General features: G+C 31.6%; 3 protein-coding genes across 3 annotated transcripts; 1 reads left to right on the top strand and 2 right to left on the bottom strand.

The window, feature by feature from the left end:
- LOC109331336 (lysine histidine transporter-like 8) lies at positions 486–3715 on the bottom strand. The gene is made up of 5 exons (XM_019565754.1): positions 3273–3715; positions 2678–2814; positions 2086–2516; positions 1203–1334; positions 486–993 (listed from the first exon to the last, which is right to left on the bottom strand). The coding sequence occupies exons 1-5, from the start codon at positions 3656–3658 to the stop codon at positions 505–507; spliced, it is 1575 nt and encodes a 524-aa protein (XP_019421299.1). The 5' UTR covers positions 3659–3715; the 3' UTR covers positions 486–504.
- LOC109332010 lies at positions 5919–9689 on the bottom strand. Its single transcript, XM_019566848.1, has 7 exons — positions 9137–9689; positions 8408–8557; positions 8132–8281; positions 7744–8019; positions 7481–7645; positions 6849–7261; positions 5919–6639 (listed from the first exon to the last, which is right to left on the bottom strand). Exons 1-7 carry the CDS (start codon positions 9678–9680, stop codon positions 6034–6036), a joined length of 2304 nt encoding a protein of 767 aa, XP_019422393.1. The 5' UTR covers positions 9681–9689; the 3' UTR covers positions 5919–6033.
- On the top strand, positions 13073–14114 carry LOC109332011. The gene has a single exon (XM_019566849.1). It carries the CDS (start codon positions 13073–13075, stop codon positions 13934–13936), a length of 864 nt encoding a protein of 287 aa, XP_019422394.1. The 3' UTR covers positions 13937–14114.

Genomic DNA, 15223 nt, shown 5'->3' with positions numbered 1-15223 from the left:
TTAAGAGCACATAATGCACAGTAACCATCGTATCTATGTTTAACTTTTATTTGTATGAGTGTTGGGAGATACAACTTAATGGAGAGAAAGAAGATAATTGAATATGGTTTTGGTTTGATGACATGGATGAATTGTTATGGGAATGGAAGAAGGTAATTGAACGCGATAATTGATATGTGATGGTGAGAATGTAGGAAAAAATCATTTATCTCTCCATTATTACTTGAGAGAAGTCTCACTCAAAACAAAGATATCTAAGGTGACAATGAGAGTCAATTATTGTGGCTGTGTGAGTGAGCATGACATAAGGACAAGTACATAATTGTGCTCCACCTTTCAATCCAAAATAAGAAATTTTACACAAACTTGATTTACCTTTTTATTAAGAAAAATGAACAAACAAATACAATACAAACTACTATAACAAACAATTTTGAATATCTAAAAAAACTAGGCAGTAACCTTCCTAGTTTCCTCCAAATATAATCTCCTCTCTATATAAGACTATTGAGGGTTGAAAAAGCTGACATTAATACCAGTATCTACAATAATATAAATACTAGCTACAACCAATATGCCACTAAGACTCATCCCCAATGTCCCTAAGAACCAATTGAGACACCACATAACACTATGTTTCTTGGGCTTCTTAATCTTGAGCCACATAAAACAAGGGTAAGCCAATGTCACAGGCAATGATACTCCTCCAATCAAACCAGCCAAACTAGACAAGAATGGAATTGCCACTCCTATGAAGAAGCAGAAAAACCCAAAGAAGATACGAAAAATTGACCTTAGCCACCAAGGACATGGTTTCTTCATTCTTTTTGTGTATGTTGATTCCATGTCATCAAATGCTGGCATACCATAGATTTGAAATGAACACAAACCATTGATTACTACAAAAATGCTTATAAACCCAAGTACAAAGCTTGACACATCATGAGAATGGTATGTGTATAGGGCTGTGAGCATCCCTCCATCTGAAGGAATCTGTACATTTTCATTTTTAGTAACATAAATTAGAACTTTATAATATAATTTATTCAGAGAGTAAGTTTTAAAATTTACTTTACATCTTAATTATCAATTGTAGTGAACAAATTTAAATAATCAAATTTTCTTAGAATTGATGATTAAGATATGAAGTAATGTTTAATAAATAAGTCGACCGATTTTGAGGTGTAAGAAAATATTCATACCAACTGGCCATAAGCCCAATAGCCACCGATGGCTAAAGGAAATAAACAAGCAGCAATGATTGTGTAAGAAACCTTCACTCCTTTCCACATAGGAACATGAGATGGATGCTTCTCGCTTGAAGGCATAGTTGCCTACAACATCAAATAGAGACACGTTTGAAATATCAAAATGATGAAATATTAAAACAACAAATAATTTTAATTTTCTAACTAGATTGATTTATTTTTTGAATAAAACAAGAGAGATAGAAAGATCTACTAATCTTTTTTTCAGTAATTCATTTTCTTTAATTCTTTCATGGGTGTCTAAATTAGTGCAAATTCAAAGTCTAAACTCTAATCTTTCTATTCAATGAAATTTAATGAACTAAAACTTATCCTAATTTTCTTCTTCTGCGAATATTATTCAGGACTAGTTCAATAGTGACATAAAGGGAAAGTCATCCACTAGCTTCAACATTCTATACTTGACCCAGTCTCTGTTGAAGAATTTCAACTAAGTTTTTGAATATTTCAAGTACTATCTATGAACTCTGATCTATGCAATGTAGTACATATCTCACTGTATCTAATGAAAGAGTATGAAACATTAACCATTGACAATAATCAACAGATGAATAAACCAATTTATCTATTACTTTTTACTTTTAACTACATTTTGCAAATACTTATGCACGTGCTTAAGAATCACTGCACTTCACATTTGTGACTTATGCGATTAAAGTATAAGTGTGCAAAAAATTAAATGAGATCACTTGAAATCATATGATAAAATATAAATATGTAGATGTAATGTGTGTAAGTGTGCTTCTAACATTAATATTTTATTCATCACTAATTTCAGAAGAAGAAAAAACTAGGGTAAGGAAATGATGAGACCTACCTGTATTTCAAGGATGAGATTGTGACCCCTAAAAGCAAAGGCAATGATACCTAGGGCATTAAGTATGCTAAAAGCACTTTCAGCACTGCTCCCTTTCCTAATGGGATCATAATTGACCCCTGGAAGGGCACCTTGTGCTACAGAAACAGCCCAAATAGAGGTACAATACCCTACAGCAGTAACAGCTCCAACTAGAGAAATACCAGCAATAGAATTCAAGTTTGGTAACTGTGATAACACAACAGCTGCACAAGTAAACACTAAGTACCATTCTGTAGTAGTCAAAGGTTTAGAAGTGGCACAAGCATCACCACAAACAACTTGGTAGAATGTTCTTGCTGTTGTTCCTCCTATAATGATTAGGGTTGTGCATGTTCCAGCTGATAGGTACAATATTGGAAACATGGCTAACAATTTCCCCAATTTTTCACCTACAAGAATGAATTTAATCACATTAATTCTAAAGATATACTTCTATAACTTTAAATTTAGCAACTTTGTTTGATGGGTCTAACTAATTTTTTTTCAATCATATAATAAACATGCATTTGGTATTCAGACACTAAGTATTGAAAAAGTGAAGAAATGATACCGAATGTAGCGAAGACGAGTTGAAGGTATCGACTATAGCGGATACCCTGCTCCACTGATTCGTGAAGATGTACCAGCAACCATAGAGTGTAGAGCTGCCATATGAATGCTATGCTCAAACTTATTGCTCCCCAAGTCCTGCAACAATCGCATTTCCTTTTTGTAAATGATTATATATATAATATTCTGACATCAATTATTTGATTATTATAGGGTCAAGAAGGTAAATATATGTAGATTTATTCTTATAAGTAGAGAAACTGATATCAAAATTTGAATCTGTGATCTTATAATCATTAAATAACAACTTGATTCTGCCAAATTTTGATTCATCATAATATGTAATTATCATTTGTCATAAGTTGTGACTAAGTTGCCTAAGTGGCTTCCACTCATTAGCTAACTATCACAGGATAAAATAATTCTCTTAAGTATTAGATGAACAAGTTGTATCTTTTGTATTTGTATTTAAGGATAAAAGTGTAAAAGATAAAGGTGTTATGTGATGATATTTTTGTTTTTTGTTTTTTATGTACTATGGAGTATTGTAACTCTATCACACTTTATACTATTTTCTGAAGAGAAAATTTACTTACCAACCAAGAATAGTGAAGGCAACAGGGAGAACAAGAGCTTGAATACCAATCCCAGAACAAAGAGTATGAAAAGCAGCATAATATTTGTTACCATTCCTTGACTCAGTGATTGGTAGCCAAGCATCTTGAGGATCAAGCTTGGTGAGTCTCAAAGCTTTCCTCATAGGGCTTCCCAAAGGGGTAATAAACCTTGGAGTCAAAGACATTCTTGGGGTTCTAGGAGTCTTTGATTTTGTATTTGGATGTGTATCTCCATTCTCTGATTGAAGGAGTGGTGACCTAGTTAGAGATGGTGAATGAAACTGAGAGGGTGGACATGACACTGGTGGTGATGAAACTGTTTTGGGTGTTATTGGTGCTGAATATATTTCCTTACCTTCACCCATGTTCACCCTCTTCTTTCTTTTGCACCTTAGTGTTGTGTTGTTTTTTACACTTAGTTTCTCTCAAATATTGTGTGTATATAACTATATATATATAGGTAATATGTGCGTGTGGGAATGATATATGGTAAAATATATAATAAAAGGGCTTCTTGGCAAATTATTTGTGCATCTTCTTAGTACTATTTCTTTTTGGGAAAATGAAAATGAGATAATAAAACATGATAAATTTTGCTTCACTTCCCCAAGAAATTATTAGTTAATATTTAATTATTATATTATTTATGTTTCACACCAATTGTAATTTAACATAATAAAAATAATCATTCTACACTTTATTTCTCTTATTCTCACCTATATGCAAGAGATATTTTTTTAGTACTACCAAAAGTATACTTCATTATTATTTTTGGGTAAAGAACTAATTCCTTTAAAATTGATTATCCCTCTCAACAAATATCGTTCAAGAAATTGAATCATTAACATTTTGTTCATTCTAAGAATCTAATGAAACTTTATAATACCAGATCAATAACTTATTGGTGTATGCAAGATATATGAGACAAGGTAAATTGCACCCAACATTTAAAAAATAATAATCTTTGTGTAGGATTTTAGAATAAAAATTAAATAATAATGAAAGGTAATGAAAATCGTTTTCCAACATATATGGTCAATCTAAGAAGCATAGAAGATATGACTAATTATGTAGAGAGACGTAGGAGGGGCACATCCGTACATGCACAAATTAAGTATTTAGAAATTAGAAGACTTTCTTTGACCGATATGTAGGTTGGTAAAGAATTTTCAGCTTTAAGCAATGGGTTCGTAGGGATTCAACATGCATTATTTTATTTTAAACATTCCACTTTGACCAGTAACAATGCAGCCAATTTAATTTCTTTTACCAAATAAGAGAGCACATTTTTTATTTCGTCATTGAATCATCTATTATTCATTTTTTAATTACTAGTCGATTCTTAAATAAAACAAATACAGATAAATATTGATTGTGTATAAATTTTTATATTTCACCACGTGTTCCAATATATATTATGTTCACATTTTATCTTAAAACTAATTAACAATAGAGGAATAATATACTATATGTTTAAGCTATTCCTCAAATAATGAAGCAGACCATTTAGTGTTTTATGTAGGATACTTTTCAATGGTTTGTGAATTTTGTCACAGCACTAAAAATAAATTAATGCGAGTTGTTAATTTATTTACTTTTCAGTCATTGAAATTCTTCTCATTTACCATTTAGAAATAAAAAATGCATTTTATGTTAGTAACTCAACTCTACTACTAATCTACTACCTTGGCGGCTGGTCAGTGTTGCAAATACAGGTAAAAGAAGGGGTAAGATCAGAAATTAGGGGTAGGAGAAATCAAATCTTATATTTGGTTTATTCAAGTGTGAAATCTCACATTGGATATGCGGGGAGGAGATTATAAGAAAGAAATGTCATGAAACTAATATATTAAGGTTTTGGTTCAAGACGTGGTGTCTAATGCATTAAGGTTTTGGTTCAAGACGTGGTGTCTCAATTGTTTAGTTGTGACTCTTCACTCTTGTCATACCTATGTAACAATGGAACTCCCCAGCCGTGGTTGGAGACTCCCCGGTCGCAGTCTAGTCCAGCATCTTATAAGATAATTAAACATGATTGATTGACAAAGGTATTCAATGTCTATGATGTTAACAACTATGGAAAATGTCAAATAGGTTTTGCTTGACTTGGAAATCTAAGGACACTTCAGACAATATGGTATCTTAGAAAATATGAACAAGCTAGGTGTTCCCACATCATATCTTTTCTCCAAATTCAAAGTCTCTCTATATTCTGTAATTAAATTAAGTATCACTTTCTATTTATGATTTGTACGAGAATGTAATATCATATATAATATGGGTTTTACTAGGATATATGTTTTATCCAACAACCTCTTCTATTGTGTCTAGAGTCTGGGCCAATTTGATTATAGTGTTCTGGATCGCACTCCTGGGCCCATTAAGAAAAATATATATTGGCCCATCAAAATGATATATTGATATATATTAGGGAAAAACTTTGGTCTAATGATATAAGATCTTACTAGATCCCCATTATAAATGAAAGATCAAATGTTTGATTCTTCAAAACAACACTTGTTGGGAGAGAATGAATATCATTCATAATACAATAAAAAAGAAACTAGAAAGTAGGTGAGATAGAGTAGAGATACATATCAAAAAAAGTTTATTATTCAAAATTTGAAACAAATGAACACAATCCAAACGTATAAAAATTATACAAACTCATGCAAATTACAACAATCCAATCCAACCCAACACACATGATATTAAATTTGTAGTAGACAAACCAACACTTCTATAATCCATCACCCTTGTCACTAGGCTGTGGCACCCTCCTTATGATAGCTTTAAGAAGATCAATATATAGTGGAAACTGTGCTATTGCATAGAAAGTCACAGGCAAACAAGTTGCTATATATATAGGGAAAACATATTGTCTGTACTTATTCTTAAGCACAAAGAAATGGCCAGTGCAGAAAGAAACAAATAAAGCAACAATGGATACAAAGAGAGAAGTTAAACCCAAAAGAAGTTTCTGGGGCAAACTTCTTCTGAAATCTTTGGCTTGTTTTCGAGAAGTGAGTATAGAAAGGAACATAATGAGTGCAGTGACAGAGAAACAAAGTCCAATGAGAGAAGATATAGCAAATGCTTTGAATGCAGGTCTATCTTCTAAGTAAGGTTTTCCTTTTTCTGTTCCACCAGGGACAGTACCAGCTGTAGCAAATGAAACACCAGCAATGAGTGCTGCCACAACTGAACAAGATTCTGATGTTTCCTTCAACCACTCGCTACTTTCCTTCACTAGTTCTTTATGATTGTTCTTGAATAACTCCCCTGAGGTTTTGTCACGTATGTTCCTTCTAAAAACAAAATGTTCTGGCACTTGTGATTTAATGTACTGCTCCATCACATCATAGTACCAAAAGTCAATCATTAATCAATGAGTAATGTCATTATTGTTAAAAGCAGAAATCACCTGTTCCAATTCTCTGTCCCCACCAATTCAAAATATACATTCTTATATTACTTGTTGGATTGGGACAAGAGTATTTGTCGTTAAAAGAGATTCATTAAAGGAAAGGAAAGTGAATTAGTATATATAATTACCCTAAACCAGGTGATATCCCACATCATTTGCATGGCAGAACCGGGTATCTTCCAAGCAGTTTCGTTGCCTAATTGCTCTGCTGCTAAGTGTAAGACAGTGTTTTCATCCTTATCCACAGCTTCAATAAGGTTTTCTTTGTTCTGCTTATTCAAATGATTTATAAGTGTGACAACAACAAGAGGTTGTCTGTTCTTAACAGCAACATGAAATACATTCCTCTTGTCTGTGGTTGTGTCATGTAGGGCACTTGGTATTTTATGTAGAATCTCTCTCACCATTTCAACTATGCCATTTCTTGCTGCAATCAGAAAAGCTGTTTCCTTTGGATCAATTTTTTCTTCAGGTTCCTCCTCACTTGTATTTTGTTCTTCTTTCTTTTTGTCATTCTCCTTCTTTTGCTTATCCTCATCCTCTACACAACAACATTAAGGAAGTTATTGTAACATAAAAATTGAATATTTGAATTCACATATGCTTCCAACACATTTCTTTTCATACATTCAAATAATAATCTAGATAAATAGTAGATAATATGATGATTATATATAAATCTTTACACTTGATATCACGTATCATACTTTTTGATTAAATTAGTATGTATGTGATTATTGAAATGAAAAGATTAATATACGTTGGTGAATGAGATCGTAGAAGGTCTCGTCCCAGTAGTATACGCTTTGTTCAATGGGTTCACCACCACTTCCCATGTATGACTCAGATGGATATTCCATTAATGCACTCAATAGTTGACCACCCCATACATGCTTCTTCTTCATCTTCCTAATGTCTGTTACGCCTAAAATAATTCATGAAACCAAAAGCAAAAACTTCCAATTATGTAACAAAGCAAGCAAAAGCTATATATAAGATTATCATATATGTATGTATGTGTACCTGCTCCTGAAAGACCAAGAACATACACGTATGCACTCATAAAAAAACTACTAATGGTTTCATAATTTGGTGGGAATCGAGAGAGTTTGTTTTTTTCTTGTGCTGCATTTTTTTTTTCTTGTGCTGCATTTTTTTTTCCTTGTGCTGCATTTGATTGTGATGTCTCAGGCTGTGGACTTGTTGGGAGGGGTATAGTTATAATAATATGTTCATCTTCCATTGACCTTCCTTCGCTCTCTTTAATTTTTGATGCAATAATCTTGCAATTCCCAACTCCTACGTTGGAACACATATTTGTATAAAATTTGATGAATATCAATCAGTTCTAAAGTTGAAGAAGATATAGCATATATATATATATATATATATGATGAGATGAATTAAATACCAAGTTTTTCAGCAAACCATTCGATGAAGAATTCAAAGCATGTTCTGTAATTCTCTGGAAAGTGCATGTTCTCGACCTCATCAACCTCGTCCTTTTTATTATAATACCGCTCCAGTGTTGGTCGTGCCTCTATTTCTTTGATGTCAGTACCTTTGTCATGTAAATAAGAAAATAAATAAAGAATCATCTTATGTGGTTTTTTGGGTTTGAAGTACCATTATTTGCCTTATAAAATAAAAAGAATCTTGTGTGGTTTTTTGATGGTGTAACACTTACCGTAGTATATGATTTGTCTCCACCATGTCAAATTGCTTCCACTCTTGAAGGCAGAGGGTCTATTTGCAAGAAGTTTGAGAGGAGTGATTCCCTTCATGTTCTGAATGTCGTGAAGTTTTGGACAGTACTTAATTATTATAATAGCCAAATCTGTTGCACCACAATAATTAAAATATGTAGTTACTTACATAAGTTCATAATCTATGATTTCATGTAATATTTAAATTGCATTTTGCTCCATCTGCAATATCTTGGTTTTTAGAATATCTTCAATGTATAGTGATTTAAATTGAGGTGTGATGCACCCACAATGTAGTTGTTGTGGTTACTGTCGCAATCACATTATATCATAATTGTAGTGTGATTTTCGAATCACAATGATACGGCCGTATTAGGCCACATCAAATTCAAAAATAGTTTTTTAATCACAAAATAGTTCATACTGCAACGGTTAGGTGAGTCACAACCGTTATCGTATTAACCACAACCGTTATTGCAGTCACAACTGTTAAAATAGGTGAGTGGTTTAGTTTGGTTAGGATAGTTAGTTTTTCTACCGTTAGATCCAATGTAATTTTGTTTTTTAATCTATTCAATATTTCAATGAATAATATTTTCTTTTTCATCTTTCTTGTTTCATCAAGAAGATTTGTCAATGTCTCATACCATTTTAACAACAACCTCAGTGGTAATTTAAAACAAGGCAATGTTAATTTGAAAAGGACATACCGAAAAATTCTCTTCGAATGGCAGAGTGAAGGATAGTATCACCATCGGAATCTCTGATAAGAACTCGCAAATTGACAATATCATTTTGAAAAACTTGGAAGAGATAAGCAAAAGTAGTTTTTTGCCATGAGAGTGCAGCGAGGAAGAGAGGTGTCTCGCCTAAAGTATTTCGTACTTTAATCAAATGCTTCCTTTCCTGATTTTGTCCAATGATGAGTTTGCATATTTTCCTGAATCCTCTTGATGCAGCAAGGTGCAATGGAGTGTCTCCTCTCTCATTTTTCAATTTCAGTACACTTTCTATCTTATTTTTTCTGATCACATTTATGAGAATTTCAACAGTATCTACTACGCCACCATTTACAGCCACATGCAACGCAGTGCCTCTGTCACCGTCTATATATGTCTTTTGAGCGTTCCAGTGAGCTTTGTACGTTTCTATAACTGCATTCCAATTTCCTTCTAGAGTATCGTTGCGTAACACATAAGGATCAAACTCCATATTTTCCATCATCTCCATCTCTTCCATCTCCATCTCTTCCATCTCCGTATCCATCTGCAAGAGTGATTATATGTATGTATGTATATATATGTAGGTTAATTGTGGATTTGTATTATTACTAGCACTATATATATATGTATATATATGTATTAGCAGTAGAGTTCAGAGTTCAGAATCTGATACTAACAAGTGTGGTTAACGTGTGTACTTTAATTTGGCTGGGGGAATAAGAAGAAAAGAAGAGGAAAATGGAGAAAAAGAGCATGATATGTAACTTCTTATCGTGTACAAAAGAAGCTATATGCTTATATAAAGTACGTTGCATATGCCTTTAATGGAAAATGCTTCAATTCAATATTTGTCAATATATGGAGTTATTACTTCATAGACAAACTATATATTCACTTCAGTTTTAAAGCATTAATCAGAAATTCATCTATTCAAGTAATGTCTCCAGACATGTATGGAGATAAATCGTAGTTCTAAAGCATGTTCTAAAGTCTATCCAAACTAATCAAATTATGTTATATGAGTTAAAAAAATAAATATTTATAATTTTATCAATTTTTGATTCATTGTAATTTATTATAGACAAATTTTGAGATAGATTTCAAGACAACAGATCTTCATCCGATGATCATAGAATTCCATGCTAAGAGCCCTACCTTCATAATGATTCTTACATGCTTCGTTGTTGAAAATTTAAAAATTTATTTTAATTGTATATAATTTCAAACTAAAAAAATATAATAATTTACAGCAAATATTCAAACTAAAATGTTCGCATTATTAACGTTAAAAATAGAAAGTAATGCCACTATATAATAAGTGCTGCAAAGAGTCAAACTATGAAGAAATCTATACAATTACTATTTACATGACATAAAATATAATTATATGGTTTATCTCATTGCCCTTATTTAGAGTTGTGTCGTGTAACTCGTGTAGTGAGTGAGGTTACACATTTTGTCATTTTTCAGTATCTTAGCTTGTTTCTTTTCCAATGCAATCTTGCATCATCTTTTTTTCTTTCGGCAAATTGAGCATTTATCTTTATCTTTTCTGACACTGACCTAGCATATAGAACTATAGAAGCCTTGATGTCTCTTGATATTTCCTGTGATGTATTCATTTATCTGAGTACTTTTACTTGGAATCACACTAGATAGGAGCGTTTCTCCCATTCTTGTATGACAGTTTTAAGAGGGGGAAAAAGAGTTTCTTTCTTTTCTAAAAGAAAAAGCAAAAATACACTGCACACTCAAGGAAAGAACTATAGTTTAACTTCATCAACAAAACAGTGAAACAGTGATATATATTACTTTCTTATATTCATACATATAGTATTTTTATATTTCCGTGTGAATATTAGATATATGTCACCAACCAATAAAATTTTAAGTTTAAATATATTTCGTAAAATCAATATATATATATATAAATTATTAAATGAATAATAAAATTTATTATATTTTAATCAGTAAAAATTATTACAAACTAATTATAAAATAATTAATATATAAATGTAAAATAATAAAAAGTATATTATATATATATAAAAAACACAGTAATGAATTTTATTAAATAAATTTATAAATATATAAGTATCTACCAGAAGAATATCATAATACTTGTATTTATCCATACGCTGTTTTCGTAAATACTTAATATAGGTATTTGACGGTACTTATGGCACTAATTTTTTTGTCATCTAGATACATTACCCTTGTGTTTTTCACCAAGTGTAACATATAGCCGACATGTTTCATTTAAGATGCATATATATTATTAATTTGAGTTTTGTTTCTTTTTTCTATAAACATAGGAATATATTAGTAAGGAAAAAGGCTAAACCCAATATAAATGATGGAATTGGACAAGTTAAGGATTGGCCATTAGCATTAGAAGAAAGTGAAGTAATAAAAACAAAATCATATATATCATTATTCAAGAATTACAAAGATTAAACTTTGCCAAACCATATTATTATCCAAACAACTCCATCCTAGTTAACATTGTTTGGCAAGACCACCACAATGCCAAACCACCTATAACAATCAGGAGGATTCAGGCCTATCAATAAAAAAAACACTATTACATAAAACAAAAATAAAAGTAAAAAAAGATTTGAATGCCCACCAACATCGATTAACAATAAAAAATAAAAATAAAAAGAAATTAAATAATATGAAGTAGAATAAATCATAATATTTTTAGGCATAAAATCACATTATATAACAATCTATTTGAATTTTAGTTTTTTTAAATACTAAGTTTGTTGACCATCCACATTATCCAATAAAAATATCTGGGAACTTAACAACTAAAATAGCCAGACAAATAACGAACAAAAAAATTGTATGCCCTAGCAACAAAATGTGGGATATGCAAGCATCTCCACATATATATTGTCCACTTTGTCATCAATATTGCGAATGTCCAACAATACATAGTATATAATTGCCATTTTGAACATTTTTTATATATTTTGTTTGAAATTTAATAATACAAAAAATATATATGAAATAGAGTAGTAAAATACAATATTTGAAATAAGTAATTATTAAAATGTGTGATGTGTTAAATATAATATTTTCCAACATAAAATTATTACTTTAAAAAGAAATGGAGATTGAAGACTACATGCCACTAGTGCACACACTTAACTACTCTAGCTCTACTAATTGGCCTATCATTTTGTTCTCTGAATGGTAATGTAATAAACCAATCTGTCACATTAATTATTGTTCCTTTTTTATGTCATGGGTTCTGTATCTCAACCTTGAAATTGTCTTTTTCTTTGGGCTAAGTGAAAGAAGCATAAAAATGGGTTTGATACCACCACATTTTGACCTAAAACTTTAAGGCATTAAGCTTATGGGTCTATCTACTTATATATTTTTTAACTCATCAATTTTTGCTCAATATAGGACTTCTTCATTCACATGGAATACACAACAGAAATAAAACTACTTTAATCAATTTTGTAGATCATGGTCCATAATAATGAGGCATATCTGAAGCACAAGCAGCAGCAATTTAATAATTGAGATATGATAGGATAATGTGGCAGCAAAGGAGGCAATGTATGTGATGACTAATGAGGTTTTCTGATTGCCAACATTAGGAAGACATGCTAGTTATACAACTCATACCCCATTTCACTAGTCACCAACTTCATATCCTGGAGAATATTACATATAATATAAGACCATGTTGGGAAGAGATGTGACAAGATTATCAATTTTGAAGGAAATCAATGCAGGTACCACATGCATGCTCACTTTGATTAAGAGATATGAGTTGTGCTGTCTGTTTAGGTGCATCAATCATGAATAAGAACAGCTTCTATATAAATAGAGTCAATGACTTGGTTAGAGTATAAAAACATTGAGTTTAATTCTTTTGAAAAATAAGAAGAAACATATATAACTATGGCAACCAAGTACCATGTTCGCTCAAATAGTTTCCCTTCTGCATCTCATCCCAGCACTGTTAGTGTAGAGAATGAGTTGAACAACCTCAAGGTTTGGGAAGCAACATCCACTTCCACATCAGATTCAATTTTCACTGCCTTATCCTTTCTTCAAGATTTATATATTTGCTTGGATGATCATCTAAACATGGCATCAACTCAAAAGTTGATGTCTCACCATAGAGGTGAGAAATGCGTGGAAGAGATTTTGGATGGCTCACTGAGACTTTTAGATATTTGTGGCATCACAAGGGACACCATGTTAGAGACTAAGGAAAATGATCAAGACCTTCACTCTTGTCTTAGAAGAAGAAAGGGAGATTCAAGCATTGAAAGAAGTGTAGCAGAATATAAGTTCTTTACAAAAAAGGTTAAGAAGAATGCCATGAAGTTGATCACATCTTTGAAGCAAATGGATACTAAATTTGGAGTATCACCATTATTGAATCAAGATCAAGATCTTACTGCTCTGGTTAGAGTGCTTAGGGAAGTCATTACAATGAATATGTCTATATTCCAATCCCTTTTATCATTCTTGGCCTTTCCTTCTTCAAAGTCAAAGGTAACCAAATGGTTGAGGGTTACAAAATTGATGCAAAAGGGTGCACAATCATGTGAAGAGAACTCCAATGAGTTGCATTTTGCTGATGCAGCTTTGAGCAATCTTCTAAGTGATGGCACTAATGTTGAGAAGATGCAATCCGCGCGTGACAAATTGGAGGCTTTAGAGGGTGCCACTGAAAGCCTTGAAAATGGTTTAGAGAGTATATTCAGGCACTTGATTAAAACAAGAGCCTCCCTTCTGAACATAATGACTCAATAGAGCTTCCCAAATCCTTCAAGTCATCAATTTTTTTGTTTGACATGGGATTGAAAATTTTGACCTTTTAAACTTGTACATGCATACTATTCAATAGTTTTATAATGAAATACAAAGAATAGATTATACTCCATATTTGGATTTTTTTGAAGTTATATTTTCTTTTTCTGTATAGTAAATACCTAATGAGCAAAGTGATTGATTCACTTATTGGAAAGAGTATTGAAATCTTTCCAAATATTTTAATCTGTTAGTTTGAAACCTAAATTCTTGATGTATATCTCATACAGCCAATGCTAATGTATTAAAATCAATTTTAGAAATTTATTAATGCTAATGTATCATTATCATTCATAATTTATTTTAGATTTATATATCAGTATCATTAACATCAAATACACAATTCTGTTATTACTGCTATATACAATAGATAATGATTCTTACAAAATTTTCATATTCATATCATAGGTTTATTATGATTATTTCTACTTGTCAGAACTCAGAACTATGCACATTCAAGAAATTCAAAATAAGATTTGATGCTATTGAGTATCAATGATAATGGTGCAGCTTTCAACTTGAAAATCCTTATGAAGAGAAATATTCTAAAGATATTTAATTAAAATGTGGTAGAAAGGAAAATAGATTGGATTTTGGAGTAACGATTTATAACAATACATTTATCTGATGTTCCTGGCCTATTAGTATTCAGGGAAGGTATTAACTATACGAACCTGGTTCTTTGTATTTTAAAAAGGACAAAGAACCATCAACATGTCTCGAAGAACAACAAATTGAGAGGGAGAGGTTACAAACAACACGTCTTCTTTATCTTTTGCAAATTGGTGTATGGACCCAAAAGTTTGTATCATTCTAAGTTCTAAGAAGATCATTAATTGATCTTTTTCTTGTATTGGGTGGGCACCCCTTGTGCTCATTTTAATACATTTTTCCTTATCGAAAAGTTGAGAGGGAGAGAGATATGATCAAAACTAAACTCTACATATTGTTAATTTAGAGTCTTTTAGGCAGAGAAAATGTTTGATGTAGAGGTATTTATTTAGAAGAAAAAAATATGAGGAACTACACAAGGTACCAGAATATGGAGTATAGACTTTACTTTGTATTTGATTGTAAAACTAATGAATTGTATAAATATACAAGTTCATGAATCATGAGGTCAAAAATTTCAATCCTAGTCAAAAACAATGACTTGAAGGATTTTGGGACCTCTATTGAGTCATTATTTTGCCAAGCCTTCTCTCAGGAGTTTACCATTCTAAAATCACT

The sequence above is a fragment of the Lupinus angustifolius genome, chromosome LG17, assembly GCF_001865875.1.
Source record: "Lupinus angustifolius cultivar Tanjil chromosome LG17, LupAngTanjil_v1.0, whole genome shotgun sequence".
NCBI classification, from domain to species: domain Eukaryota; kingdom Viridiplantae; phylum Streptophyta; class Magnoliopsida; order Fabales; family Fabaceae; genus Lupinus; species Lupinus angustifolius.
This window is presented reverse-complemented; position numbering and strand designations above follow the sequence as displayed.